At 33.6% G+C, this 16662-nt stretch overlaps 1 protein-coding gene across 1 annotated transcript; it reads left to right on the forward strand.

Annotated features, from left to right (window-relative positions):
* Positions 1–3207: 3207 nt before the first annotated feature.
* MS3_00010711 (uncharacterized protein) lies at positions 3208–15811 on the forward strand (the record flags this gene model as incomplete). The annotated part of the gene is made up of 7 exons (XM_051219107.1): positions 3208–3292; positions 11099–11149; positions 12116–12180; positions 12521–12587; positions 13555–13632; positions 14948–15096; positions 15803–15811. 7 exons carry the CDS (start codon positions 3208–3210, stop codon positions 15809–15811), a joined length of 504 nt encoding a protein of 167 aa, XP_051067202.1.
* Between the last annotated feature and the right edge of the window lie 851 nt (positions 15812–16662).

Genomic DNA, 16662 nt, shown 5'->3' on the forward strand with positions numbered 1-16662 from the left:
CACGAAACCCATACTCATGGATTTCTCCCGACGGACTACAAACAGCGAATATTGCCTGACTCAATCAAAATATCTACTCATTAACGTACGCATTAACTGAAAATTGGCGGCCTGTTTGAATATCTGGGCTACCTGTTTCTGCCAACTGATTATTTCAACAAGTTATCTGTTTTTTGCATTTGTTTCAACTTATAATTATTTTTTTATTAATCGCATAACGTATTCAGGCGCTTTTATGAAAAGCCTTTGACCTTTCGCTGCACAAGATACAAAAATTACTATAAAAGACATCGTGGTGGTTGGCAATATGCGTTAAAGAGAATGAACATCAATCGTATGTCGATTCCAGAGCTGCTAAATTCTAACTGCCGATCACTAACCAATAAGGTGGACTATCTGCAATTCCTACCAAGTCAAAATATGTATCGTAATTGTGGTGTCATAACAATTGAAGAATGGGAAGAGCACACTCTTACATCAAACCATAAAGTCAAATATAGGGATTACTCAAAACAAAATATCCGAAATCTGAAAAACGTATTTCATACGACTAACTGGGACTTGTTTACAGATGACTCACTGGAAAACACTAATGATGTTATCACTTGTTACCTGAAATTCTGTCTTGAATTTGTTGTCAAACTGAAATCATTTTTGTGAGTTTTGATCGACTTACATCTTTATTTTGAATACGGAGGATGAACGAAAGGATGTGTAGTTTTAGTCATAAGTTTTAGCTCATAATATATCTTTCTCTAGTTTTCGGACATTCCATTCTATTCATTCTACTTGAGTCATATTTTGACCTTGTCAATTATTAGCTTATTAGCCATGACTGTTTTTAAATGAGTGTATATGTGTGTACACTTCATGTCCCACGACTCATCACATGTCTGTGGTTTATTTTGTCTGACTATAAATATTGAGTAATGCCTGGCTTGAAATGGAGTTGGCTTCCCAGCCATCTTCCCTGCCCGTCATTTTGCTCTGTTCCATTACATTCACTTTTCATACAAAATATATGTATTCAAAGGCTATTCTCGTTAATTGACTTATCCAAATTCTGTTATTGACTAACGTGATTTAAGTCGACGATAATATACGAGAAAAGGCGATAACAAACATTTATACGATTTAAATAGGAGTCAGATCCAAGGGCCACTAAAGATGTACAAGGAGAGGAACTGTAATGAAGTTCGTAAGCTAAATGGTCTGATAAACCTAGAGATTAGACGTCTCAACTGTATGTTTACTCAAAAACTCTTGTCTTGCAAAAACTCTACAACTATGTGGAGACTCTTTAAACAACTCACAGGTGAAAGACAGTTTAGAAGTGATATTCAGCTGAATGTTTGTGACTTAAATAAGTCTTTTGTGCGTCAGTCATCTGATGTGATGCTCCCTCTATCCACGGGTTTAAATAATAGCTGTGTTCCTACTTTCACTGAAACTGATGTACAAAGATGTCTCCAGTCGCTTAATTCGTCTTGATGTTTGGGACCTGATGGTATCCCAAACATCCTTTTTAAAAAGTGTGCTGACGTCCTATGTTATCCGTTCACTACTATCTTTAACAGGTCCTTTCTACCTAATCTCATACCGAAAATATGGAGAAAGACGAAGATAATTCCTGTAACCAAGAAAGTATCTGGTGATAAGAATGTAAAATTTAGACCTATTGCAATAACTTTTTCGTGACTTAAGGTAACCCTCGTGCTATTGATAAAAGGAATTAGACAAGTAGTGAATAGGTCTTTATTTCGATCTTCGCGCAGTCACAGTGGAGCGTGGGGTTATTTATTCTCTCAACGTTCAATATAAGAGAATGGGGAATATAACACCTATACAAAATAAGGAAGTGAGTAAATACTTGAACTATACTGTTCAGGCATATGCTTGGTTGTTTGAGGTCAACTCTTAACCAACCAACCTAAGCTGTTACATTAGTTTCCCTCTAGAATCGACTTCCGTTGGAACGTCGGTTCGATTAACGTATCTATCAAAAACACCCTAGTTCTGTTTTTCCAGCCCAAGCAAAAATTATCAACTCGCTCACTGTTTGACTTCATCAATGACGACTAATTCCGTCAGCAATCAACGATAGTTCATGGATGTCTCCTCATTTGCCAACCTGTCATCTTATTTTGTAGCGTATGATTTCTTCTACAACTATCTCTGGCAGTTTGCTACGTGCAATATTTGAGGAGAACAAACAAGAAACAATTACGTTTGCTACTCGATTACCGAACAATTTGATTGACTACTACGAACCACGAACTTCCCCGTCGCAAACAGAAGGAAGGTTGAAAAGTGTTCACTTGATAAGAATCGAAATATACAGAATATCACAGTTATTTACAGATATTTGCATTTGTTAAATTGACATTATAATTTGACCAATTCACAAAAGAGTGATATTATGCTACCATACAATAGTAGTATACCATGTTGGTAATGTAGAGAGCTTTAGTATGTTGTAATTGAATGGATCCTCTTTGGCTGCTTCAGAATCACTGAAGGCTTCGTTATCGGTTTCGGAAGCCAACATAACACAAACAAGCAAAGTAAAGTAACAAAATATAATTATACAAATTATTATTACTAATTATTTGAATGGTAACTCCGCCTGGAGTCCCCTCGGGGGCTATAGGCTATCAATATGGTATAATGAATATGAATGTGAATGTATATGTAATCGAGGTTTATTTCATCAAATATAAACTATATAGAGTTAAAAGAAAAGAATATTTTTATCATTTGCTTGTATATAGACATACAACATATTTACAATTCCTTAAAGGTAAATATGTATCAGTAGGTAGACTACGGATAATGTAATTCGGTATATGATGAATTCATAATTCACTTATAATCAATAAAATCTTTTATGTATTATTATGACATGGAAATGTGCTGTGTATGTATATCATCATGGTATGAAATGTGACTGTGATGTTCATTGGCGCCAATGTTTTATCATGAAATAAAAAGAAGAGAAACACGGATACATCCACGCACAAACATTGAAGTGATGATACAAACACTGATTTTGATCCAGTAGGTTTCAGAAGGACAACGTATGATAAATCTCATCAGCATATGCAGTGATCATTTGAATATATTTTACACTAATTCTTCATTTGTTCAGTCGATCAATATTCTGTATTACGTAACTGATTGCACAGTTTTTTTCTTACATTCTACCTGATGTTCAGCGCAATTGTCTTTTGTAATTCAGTTCCTATCACTATTGGTTACGAAAGTGAACGTCTAATCCAAATAAGTTTGATAGGTAGATTGTATTGAAGCGTTTGGTTACATTGTTCAGTATGATTCTTGATCTACAGAATTATGAAGTGGGTAGACTAAATGATCACTGAATTCTATGCGTTTCTTACAACATTCATTGTTCCTTCATTCTTGTTGTCATCTTGTTTACTTACAGTATTCTTCTCTTTTCTCTTCATTTCCATTCTGTCAAATTTCTGTTCGTAGACATTCCACTTTCGACTAGTGTTAAATACTACTTATGTCGGTCGTCAGCTATAAGTAGTAAACATCACATCACTGAGAATTATGCGTCAACATTGATTACGAACGGTTCATAGAATTCTGTAGTTGCAACTATCCTTCTACTTAATACCAATATGTGAATATTTTAATGTCGAACACAAAATCGTGCACCACGATGCACCGAGGAAAGAACTGGTGATGAGCTGAATGAAATCCGACAAACCCTTCTGAAGTATGAGTTGAAATTTCACTATTCTATCTATTCATTATTACCTCACATAATCTTGAATTCCATAAGGAAATTTGCTTACTAATGATTCTTTCTGTCTGTCGACCTTTCTGAATTCGCATATTTAGTTATTATTATTATCATCGATGGGTTTTTTCAATATTATATTTTGATATAATACAGAATTCTCGGCACAGTGTATTTCATTAAGTTTCTTTCACAAAAGAAACCAGAAACAGAGAAAAAAAAGAAAATATCTTAAAAACAATGTGAAGATCTGTACAACTTTTAAAATTAGAGACATGTTAAGAATGCAGTTTATTGACTAGGTCAACTCTAACAACCTGTTCGTCACAGAGTATATTTGCTGGGTAAGGTACTATAGAACTTTTATACTTTTGCTTGCGTGCATGGATCTTATTGTAATTTCGTCTCATTCTACCAGAAGATATACAAGAGGAAAGATAAGAGTGACGGAGATGGTTATTATCTGATAAAATAACAACTGTCAGGAGTTTGCATGACTTTAGATGTCTGTTCACAACCATATTAATTATGACCTCGAAAGATTCACCACACATCTTGCTAACTGCCTTCAGCACTCTTCGCAATACAGCAAAGTCTTTTCTCAAAAGCCCGGGAGAGAATAATGGAGAACAGCAAAGAATATTAGGTAATATGCAAGAATTGACAAATTATAAGAGTAAATGACGAGTAATCTGAAGAGAATGCAATCTCTTTATATAGTAGGTCAGACGGAAAACCTTCTTCGATCACAATAAAGCGTGGGAAGACCAGGACAAATCAGAGGAAAAGGTGACACTAAGATAATTGACCTTCAATATGGTATCTTGAAGGGATTTTTATTACTATTGATTGGATAATTGTTATATGATTGGATGATGATTCGCTGTTTATTTTTATTTATTCCTGTCGTTCATATAAGTTAATTTGTTCACAATCTGCATAACCAATTGAAATTAGTAATTTCATGAATTGACAGGAATTTCTACAGTTTTCTGTCATACACATAGCTCTACTTACTACATTAAAAAGGGTTAAAACATCTCAGTTAGATGCATCACTTTATATTTTGAAAACCGTTCTGCCATAATTTCCACTTTTAATATTTCATTAGTGTTAATTAAATGTTGAACGTACTGGTGCTATCAACCTAATATGTAGATTTTCCTGATCTTTAACATGGTAAGGATGTCAGTTTGTGTACCTCACTGTTAATACGTGTGTCACGTGTGTAATGTTTTTGTGTGAGTGTGTGTACTAATGGGTCTGTGAAATGCGGCATTTGCAATATAATGCAGTGAAGTGGAAATTTGTGTGTGTGTGTTTGTCTTGATTGTGTGGTGAACAAACTGGTACATGTGGTTGTGTGAATTTCACAACATTGTTTCGATCATTTCATTTAAACCGTTTGGACGACCTATACAGATATATGAATCCAGGTAACGGAGAAAAGGAAAACTAACGTTTCAGTGTGGAACATGACATCTCACATGCACTTGAGTCTGTAAAAATATCATTTCGTCAAACTCGTCAATGAACTCAATTTACAGACAGTGTCATTCGATCAGTGATAATGACTTATAAAAATAAACTTTGAACTGAAATCATGTTGAAGTGAGCTGTTGGACTTATGATTGATGTATCAGAAAGATAGGTGTCACCGAATTGTTTCAGTTTTCTATGCTACATTTAATCGAAGATGAAGTTCAAGATCCTCATTTGCTGACACTCACCTAACCAGATATCTCGAGTAAAATAACTGAGGTGTGAGTAGATATGTAGAGACGTATTACGCTTATGGGTACCCATTGACTCATCCAGACATGGACACATGATTGACTTAATTAAACAGTCGATATACATACTCATTTACACACTCGATCACACTTGAACTCCTCAGTTATATCACCACTGTGTACGAAATATAGTAGGTTTTGTATGAGATAGAAATAAACAGTGGTACTTGGAACTATTGTTTTCCTTACACAATGCACATTCTTATTGCTTCACTGAAATGATCATGAGCTTTTAAAAGATGTAGCTGAGTTTCAAGACGAGCATTGAGTGTATGTGGTTAAGCGTGATACAGAGGCAATAGCAATGGGACTCAAAAAGAATGAACAGATAAGACTGGCGGAAGCTTGAGCAAGCTATGCGGGCTCTCATAGCAACCGACAGAACAAGATCATTACTTAACGTTTTTGTAATTTATGATATTTTCGAACAATTGTTCACTCAATATCATTGAACCAGTGATGAATTTGCTGAATTAGCAAACATATTTCTATTTTATTGAAGACTACTGTGTGTCATCAATCAACCATTATGCGAATGAATGCTTGAGTTGGAATACAGCAACATGAATGAACCAAGGAATTTAGTGCGAATTGTGGTTAATAATAACGATAATAAACATAATGATAATAACAATAACGAAACAATTTTCAAGCATATTCGAAAGACTAAATATTCACATGTCAAGTAGTAAGAACGTTTCCAGCTCTGTTAGTTTATAAAACCAATTTCAACATGAAAAGACAGACATACCAAAGACGTTTATTTTCTTGAACCACCTGGTCTACTTCACTCAACTGTTCTTATCAGCCCTAATGAATACTCAATGAAAACATACATTTGATCAACAGTAAAACGTATATATTCGGAACAATGGGCTACGGTGAGTTTACCTGTCAAAGTCTCCTGGTTTGTGTCGTTAAAACAAGAGTTGCGTGAAAATCATGTGAAAATGAATTAATGATAGAACACGTGATTGACAGTATTCTATAACTACTCAGTTGCTGGACAATGATGACACATGAATATCTCTATCCTGCCAATGGTCGTTTCTCGTTTGAATATTCCAGTAGTTACTTTTCATTGTTCAAAATTGAGTGATATGAATTTGGATCACATTGGTAGTATTGGTTGTTTCGTAAGTGAGAGTAAATTTCACTGATTTATGCCAAATCGCTACAAGAACTCCTGTCGAAAGACTACAAACACCGAATATCAATCGAAGTATCTCCTCGTAAACATCAACTACGTACACAATTTTGAAATTGCGGATGACGATATAGGCGGCAGGCTATATAAACTAAACTCGAACAGATTATGGTGTGTAGTAAAATAGAGATGCAGGAGATGAGTGTACGCTTTTTCAAAACAGAGAATACGAAATATGAACAATTAAAACATCGAACAAACAACGTCAGATAATATGGAACTGAAACCACCTATCGCCTTCTATCTGACAAAAACTATTTATCACGGTCATTTGACATAATTTTGAATAAATTCTTTTCAGCTCATCACCAGTTGTGCCTTCAGTACATATACGGGTCGATATACATTTAGGCAGTCCCAAACACCTGGTGATCGTTTAGAGTTCGCTGATTGAGTTGCTTGCTAGAGAAAATTGTTCAGAATACTGCAGAATAAAGTGCTCTTCTGGATAATCTGGACAATTTATTTCACAAAATATCGGATGTCATAAGTGAGTAAGTATGTATACATGCAGCTCATTAATACACTTGAACTTAGTGAGAAGTGTTTTTAGTCTTGTTCAGCTTGTTTATCTGGTTAATTCTGGTCCCTAATGGTAAAATGATGAATAATTGTAGCTGAATTTAACTTTATAAAGTTTACCATAGTAAAATTTATAAGCTACAATGAACATTATACATCTGATGAAATCCCGTTTATGCACACTTAATAGCCTGCACATTTTTGTTTTTTTTGTCAAAATTGGTTATCGTTGGAGCATGGATCACAATTGTGTGTTCGACATTGAAATATTCACATATTGGTCATAAGTGCGAGGAGTATATTAGTCTCCGTTGAAGATGTAATGGAGAAGAAAAAGATCATTTAAAGAAGAATAATCTTCTGCTAAATTGGTGAAAAACACTGAAGTGCACGTCATGTAAGCAACAAGTTATTCAAAGGACTTTTTGAGAAAACTTCATTCATTAAGTAAACGAATGGCAATGTTTAACATTCAAAATATGACGATAATTTGCTCTGTCATCACAAAATTACGTTGAAAAATTAAGAGTATATCATCTAGATAAGGTGTTGAAAGATTCTTATACTTTTGCTTGTATACATGGATTCTAATGCATTAATGTCTCGTTCTAACAAAAGATATACAAGGAGAGACATATAAATGAAATGGGTGGTTAGTACCTGATAAGAGAACACCTGTCACGATTTAGCTTGACATAAATGTTTATCCACAACCCTGATTATAATGATCTCAAAAGGTTCTCCGCACTCCTTGCTAACTGCCTCAAGCACTCTTCGCAATACATCAAAGTTCCATTATTCCAATGCCCATGAATGTATAATGGAGAACAGTAAAGTGTAATAGGTTATATTCAAGAATTGACAAGCTGTATTAGTTGACATCGCATAACCACAAAATCATGCAGTAAGTCATACTGTGTACTTGCACTACATTTCCTAATAACAATATATAAAGTAGACAAGTGGGTATAACGAGACGTCACATCAAGCAATTTATAATCTGACTCATACTCTTCCTAAGCACAATTACTGATTGACATTAAAACATACGCAGGTATGTTTTCCTCTGGTAATTAGATCATGATGAGCAACATGGAACGAGCAATGTATCATTGAACACAATTTTGATGTTGATCAATTTCCGAAATTACAATACAACTGTTTGTTCGACTACAGACTGTAATACATGAGGAAACGACATTTTGTTTAATGTCGAGATCTTTCTTAAATGAAAGACAATACACCTCTATTGTACTTAGAAAAAAGAACTGTTTGTATATATTACCCAGAAGTAAATATTCCCGAAATCTATCAACATTCAGCACTGTTATATGATGGATAAATAAAATGGATGTGGTTTTGTTCACAAGTTACCATTTCATATTAAACGACTTATGCAATCGTTTGACAGAATGTTTTTATTAAAATAAAATTCAAATGTGAATGTGTAAGTTTCACATCGAATCAAAACAATTTGTGCTACTTTTATTTTAACCAATCCAATCAAGATGGTGCACTATTAAATGTCAATTAACAGATTATTACAGACAACAAACTGTTTGTTCATGAACATATGAGCAGATCTTTTGAATTACAAGTTAACGAATATTTGATTGTGAATTAGTGTTAATTACATTCATGGTAGATTTCATCAATAGGGGTAAGGAATTTCAAACAACTGTACATAAATTTCAGCTCATATTCTCAAACAGCCAGAAAAATATTGAATAAATATGGGCTCATCTACGTCTATGATTGGTGAACAGTGAACATACGATTTTACCACATATATTCATCCTAATGGTCAGTTTGAATCATCGAATCAGTAGTAAACAACCTTACACATCAAACTTCTATATAAACCTGACACGTTCTATTAAAATATGACCTACTACTTTGAACAAGAAGATGAGGTGAGTGTTGACTGAACATAAGAACTCAAATTGAAATTCGACACAAGGAGATAACGTTGTTTATTTCATCTGAACCATTTTAGACAAATTTTATCTTTTCAATCGATGCCATTTTTTCTAATTGTCATCTGCCTTACCGAGTTCTTCAAATGCCAGGATGTCTGTAAACAACCTGGATGGACGACCTTGGAAAATGTAATTCTTGAAAATAGTTCATATCGTTATGTAAGTAATCAGTTTGATCGTTATACACATACTCAGTCTCAGCATTATATGTATTTGCGGAGCATCAGTACTGATCAGTCTCAGCCAGCTGTGAGTACAAGTTTGGATAAATACACTGATCCTTTGGTGAGTTGAATACATTTTGTAATGGAGGTACTTGTCCCTATGTTTACGTTTTTTTAGACATTAAGACAGAAACTGTCGTTTAAATATTACAGTAGTCAGGTCGAAAGTCTCACTATTACTCCTGGTAAGTCAGTAATTTTCTTTGACCTCGAATTATAACTTCATTTTCTTGACAACATTTTTGTCCATGAATCCAAGTTGATTCCATTTCTTTATTGAATTAGTTTTATACTCCTTGAGACATGCAAAAATTCTTCGGATATCCTTTCTTGTCCAAATTGTGTCGATAATGTGACGCTTTATAGCAATCCAGATGGAGTTCATGCAATTCGTTTAAGTCTTCAGTTTACTTTATTCAATGTAAAATGATCAATCATGTTTAATGTTTTCAATAAATAAATACAGACGGCATAGGTATGCACGGAGACGGATACCTCGGATATATTGAAGCTTTTATACCAAACAATATAAATCCTGTATTTCAGATTTTGAATAAGAGTGAGTTCTTGTATTATTCAGTTATAATTTGTTCCATTACTTATTCCCACACTTAACTTTGCACACATTATTCTCTATTTTACTTGATTATTACACAAGAGCTTATCAACACACGATGATTGTTATGTTTGTGTGATTGTCATGCCAGAGCATGTGTGTTTCACAACACCTTTTGATTACCATCGTGTGAAAATATTAAACAAAACAGAGATACACCTCAACATACAAACACATTGGAAGAGTAGAAATGACAAAAGAAGTGATGTTATTGTACAAGTGCTAATTACCAACTCTACAGTCTTTCAGGACTACAAGATGGCAGATATCGACATCGACACGATACATTTTTGTAGACTAAATTAACCGGACTTATCACATGTGCGAGAATAAGCGATGTTGTGAGAGACGTCATTTTGAATTATTGCAATCTATGAACTATCAAGTCATATTTCATGTCTTCCAATACTTTTCTGGGATTTACTGTTTGCTTTCGCATTTTCTGTTTGTTTATCATCGAGTTTTGGACTCTATCTTTGCAATCACATTCGTACTATTACCAAATTTCAATACAGGCACTTCTTGAAACAGCTGAGCAATGAAAGATTAAGAATATTCTGTTATCATAACATGGTTAACTCGAACTAGAACACCTAGAACATCAAGGTTGAAAAAATCCGTCTTTGATGAGTTATCAGAACTGATTAATAACAGAATCCCAGAAAATGTTATTATATGGGTATTGTCAGTTAGATACTAATAGTCTCTACCACAGTCTAAATCTCCTAGAACAGATGCTACGGAAGTAACATATACTTCTTAGTTGGATGAATTGAGACATTTATCATACGGATGAAGGTGACAATATTTCTTGAACTTTCCACATGAGAGGTACTTGAGTATTTGACTAGATCGGTTCAATGAATCTCACAATGAAGATCATAACTTGCATGAAAATGTAGTCCGTGTTAAATCTTTCATTTAGTGAAAGTGATATATATTCGTTAGGCAGATATTTAAACATCCATTTTTATTTTCATTATTTTAGAGAAATTATTTGCTGTCAGATGGTTTATTAATAAAAAAATTGATGGTAAAAGTAAGTCAACACATGTGGAATCTAAACACTTACATCTTCATTCCATATGATTATTCACAGTTTGTCAGATTCAATTTGTCTCGGAAACTGAAAATGTAGAAATCTGTCACTTTTCAGGGAAATGAGGGTCGCTTGATGACGTTGGATAAGATTTGAAGAATAGTTCATGTGATCTGGAAATGACTAAGGTTGATGAGTAAAATACAGATCACTATGGTGGATAAATTTGGTCACAATCTTATTTCATTTGTGTGAAAACGAATTGAGAGATTGGTTGACGTTTACAGGCTTGGATTGAATTTGATGAACAGTTTCAGTTTCAAAATAAATGAATCGTGTTGTATTTTTGTCACAAAGTCAGTTCTGTACACAACACATTCATCTACACATCCATTAATCTCATAGTCATTTCTAAATATTATCTACCCAAATATTAAAAAAAACATCCGTAACACCATCTATCTAAGGCTATACGTGTTTCATCTACAACAAATAAACTTTATGGTCGTACTCAGTTGATCGATTGAAATGTCACGTGGCCATGTAAACATTTCAATCCCCAAGTCAACTTTTTATGCAAACACTGCAAACTTTATGTCATGTGTACTCATTCTCGATTGTTTCAGGAGACATTCAAGAATGTATATCGCATACATTTGAATACTTCATTGACCATCGGATTTTAATAGAATAATTATCGATTTATTATTTCAGTAATAACACAAAAGTAAAACAGCTTTAGACATTTGATATTCGTCTAGAAGAATGTATGTTTAATTCATTCACATAACGTTCACTTGAAATTATTTAGCGTGAAGTCAAGTGAAGAAAATACTTAATATAACACAGTAACTATTCACTGAAACATGGTCACTTTATGAGCTGACATATACAATGTCACATCTACCGATAAATTGGTCATTGTTTTCGCCCAAGTTTTAAATATCGATGGTTTTTCAATTGTAGAGTTTACAGCCAAGGTAACTTGCCTAATACATCCAGGTGGGAAGATAGTTTTGTATTATGATAAAGTAAGTCGCACAATTGAATGCAACTGTAGTTTTATTTCAAGTACTTCACATTACTCAACTATTTCATGTTTATGAATACTGTCAAATATATAACCAAACCATCCAGCTCAGAGAACAAAACTCCATCAAAATATAACTAGTCACATTGAACACGAAAGAAATTTATCAACATTCTGTAATGTGCAAACAGAATATTTGACACTATTATTCAACCTTTGATGACACATCTTGTTCAAGCACTTGTTAAAAACAGTGAATAATTAGAAGTGAATCACTTCATTTCATCTAGGAGGTTGTGCGTTTAGAGATCTTGACTCAAATTATCAACACTTTCTTTCAGGTTACACCCGAAATTAAAGAAATTGGATGGGAAGCGAAAATCGTCGGTAAATTCATATGTGGAAGAAGTAAGAAACATTTTAACGAATGTTGTCAGCGCATTGATGTCAGGTTACTCACATCATCAGTCATCTGTTTGTGTTATATTACGTTCTGTTTTTACACTGGTTATCGGCACGTCAATAAAGAACATTCCTTTACTCTTTCACAGTGGTTTAATCTAGTTTCGTTACAGTTTACGTTAATGATCTGATTTGCGTGTAAAGTCAACTGATATAAGTGTTATTTGAGTGTTGTGGATAATTGTGCAAAGTGAAATTGATATGCGTCTTTTAAAAGCACTTTTCAAATGTTATTGAATGTTGAACATTCAACGTTAGATCAATGTTCACACTCCTTGTAGGAAAATTGAAGTAACACAAGTGATTGTGAATATTATTGTAAGCTAATTGCCAAAGTGTTTGACATTCGCGACTAGGACTTTTGAACATAGAACCACTATTAGAAAATGAATTGAAATCTAAGTTTATATGTATTCAAATCAACAACTATCATACTTGATGATGCCACAGAAATGGTTCAAAGTGAGATCGTGATCGTGTCAATTCAGCTTTCTGTGATAAATCTCACTGATAATAGATTTCACTGTCCACATATGCTTTTTCTCACTTAACCAGATATCTTGAGTAAAGCAGCTAAGGTGTATGAATGTAGTTATCTCTAAACTGTGCATTGCTATTTTGATGCGGCTCAATCCTATGGTTACCGATTAACGCATTCGGACGGGGACATATGAATGACGAAATTAAAGAAGTGATATTAAAACTCATTTATTCTTTAACTTACAGTACACAAGTCACACTTTTAGTCCTCAGTCTCCACTCAAAAGAAAGTGTATTTTGTATGAAACAGAATTAAACGAATGATACTGGTTGGACATTGATCAATTTTGATGTACATTAATAAATAACCTGTTGTATTTATAAACGAATTCAAAACTTTATGTGTCTTTTCTTGTTCAATATATCACACAAGATACAGTACAATCTCAAATAATTACTCCTGTAACATGGATCAATAGTGGCACGTTGGTGGAATATGAAGCTATCGGAAGTATGTTAAAACTTATTTAATCGGCAATAACTACCTTCACACATCTGAAAATATCACTTTCATTTCATTGATTTGAACATTCCATGTATAATCTTATTCAACTACTAAATGATATCGAGTTATCTATCCTAAATGACATTTCACATATCAATAATAACTATACATCGATTCGTTTGTTGAATGATGAAATCCAATTTGAACCAAAATTGAAGTCTTCACCTTGATGAAATTGACTTGACCACAAAGCAACAAAACGATAATGAGATGATGTTAGTTATGAATAAAATTGAATGTTCGTGAGTAGATTGTGCGTTGACGAGGAAGTGTCCGTATTTCCTTTTTCTATATGTGAAATGAAATCTTGCTGAGGTAGTGAATTCGCAAAAAGAAACACTTCACATAAATGCGAACACTTCGTAAACGATTGCCTATTTTCTGAAACCTTTGCTTTGTCATACATATATGATAAATTGAAGGTATGGATAAGTCACGTCTCTAAATTACAATTTATCATAGCCAGTCTAAGAATTATTTACCACATTATGAAAATGTGTACCTTCTCATGAATATGTACATTGAGTAAGTATAAACAGATGTTAGTTCACCATGTTTAAGTCCACTGAAATAATATTTTTAGTAGTGAGAGAATCATTCCATGATGGAATAATCAGACTGCCGTCAATATTCTTCGAACAAGATACTCCGTTCATCATCAATAAATCTTTACCAGTCCAACTAGTTTCATAGAATAACTGATAGGACGAAGCACAGAATGCAGTTACATACTTTGATATCATCCATCACAGTAGGTCGATTGAAATCTCTTCAAGAATATCATCATTGATCATTATAAAAACAATGTTAGACTCCTTTTGTTGTTTGACTGGATCAACATAATTAAAACTCGATATTAGGTCTAAAAACGACAGAATTTCTTGAATTTGGTTCATTCATAAAACTGGTATCATCTAAAGAAACTGTACAAGAATGAAAAGCTCAATGTAAAATGCCTTGCTGAGTTCACTGACAGAATTGTGCCTATATGTCTGAATCCAAACAGTTATTGAAATCCATCATTCATACATGATATTCAACATAGTTTCATTCAATTCAAACATGATGTCGCGAAACATGATTGAAATTGATGGCGCACTGAATATTGCATTATGCATCGTAGTGACAATTTTCCAGTGAGTGAAATTGTCACTTCACGGTGTAATCACCATTATATCTTTGGGTTATCGTTACATGTTTTGTATTTCACTTACCTTTTGTTTGGTCACTTGAAATTAAATCATCTCATTTTTTTTCCCAGACTATTGTCCAAAATACACCTCGCCTGAAGCATGCCGAAGCGCAACGACATTGGATATAACTTGTTTTTGGTGTGATAAAGCGAAGCTATGCATTGATAGTACTGATCGACGTGCTCATAAAATGAAAGTTAAAAACTGCCGTGTTAAGGTGAGTACTTCCTAATCTTCACAGGTCGTTTTCAATATTGATAAAGTACACATTTCGCGTACATCCATTCACCCAAAGAAACATTTTTTCTTTACGAATAAAAAATAACTCGTATACTTCCTTCAATGACTAAATCAATGTTTTGTATACGTTGACGTGTACTAATCACATATGAGTACCATTCCAATAACTGATTATTTTGCAAAGTAATGTCTTTATCCAAATAACTTACAATTATTGACTGCGTGATAGTTATGTCTTTTTCCGATTAGCTTTAACTACAAGACATAACATCATAATGTCTTAAAAGAGCTGACTATTTGTCACTATCCAAAGTACACTCATACGTTTCTTGATTGAATGATAAAATCATTCTCATTTTGTCTTACTTCGTAACAAAATTCATTATTATAAGCAATTACGACATCTATGGTTACATTTTATTCTCATTTAAAAATCTTGTGTTTATATTTACATGAATGGTAATTGAGTTTGAATGTCCGTAATCCATAGCAATCTGTTTTCTAAACAACCAACCAAAATGTGAAATTGCTAATGATGCTACTTTGGTTCAATTTGAAGTATGGCAATAATTCACTATATTCATTCAACGACCATACTTCAGCAAACAACATTGCATATTTACAATGCTACTAAAAACGAATGATGTTTTGCTTAAATTCTTAACTTTGTTATTATATTGAAGATGTCTTAAAGACAAATAAATTATTGGTTCATACCCAAAATATAAGTTATTCAATCTACTAGGTTTTTTAAGAACTCTAGCTATCATAATAGATCAAATGTAACTATTTATGAAAAGCCTTTACATCCCCTAGTCATTTCTTCCATTAGAGCCATAACAATAAATTAAACACTGTATGCTGACTGACAGAGACAATAGACATGTTGCAATTTGCACTTTTTTTTTACTGAAATTTTCTTACTGTAATCAAATAATGGTGTTGCGCAGAGCAGGCTCCAGGATGGTGTGTACGGAGCATAGAGACTGTCGTTTGATAATGAATGCTTTTGTTTCGTTTATTAAGAAGAACCCAAATGTGAATGGTTTGAGTAAACAAACGCCCACTAAACACATTGAAACAACATCGAGCGCTGTTGAATTTGCGGTTACAGAAAGCCCCAAAGAAACTACAGAAGAAACTGATCAACACTCGGTAAATATTTGATATTTAGTAATAAATGCTGTTATTTTGTTTCTCTTCAGAACATGACTAGTGCACTACCATCAATGACTAAATTAAAGTACACATTAGTGCTATGCTTTCTTTCTATGGAATGAGTAAACAATGGATCGAAGTGATCATTGTCACTAATACTCGAAAAAAGAATGATATTTCAGCTGATTGTAAGTGTGGTTATTTTAGAAACCGCATATCTATGCGGATTGTCACAAAATACCAATGAAACCAGCTTGATTATAGAAGTGTAACCTGTTGGGACTTGTGTGTCATATTTTGACAATGAGTGGGAGTAGACTCCATTGTTGATGTTCAGATCAAGGGTTTCTGACTCTCGTTGCTGAGTGATATGTAACCCGGTTAC

This window comes from Schistosoma haematobium, chromosome 2 (genome assembly GCF_000699445.3).
Source record: "Schistosoma haematobium chromosome 2, whole genome shotgun sequence".
Lineage (NCBI taxonomy): Eukaryota > Metazoa > Platyhelminthes > Trematoda > Strigeidida > Schistosomatidae > Schistosoma > Schistosoma haematobium.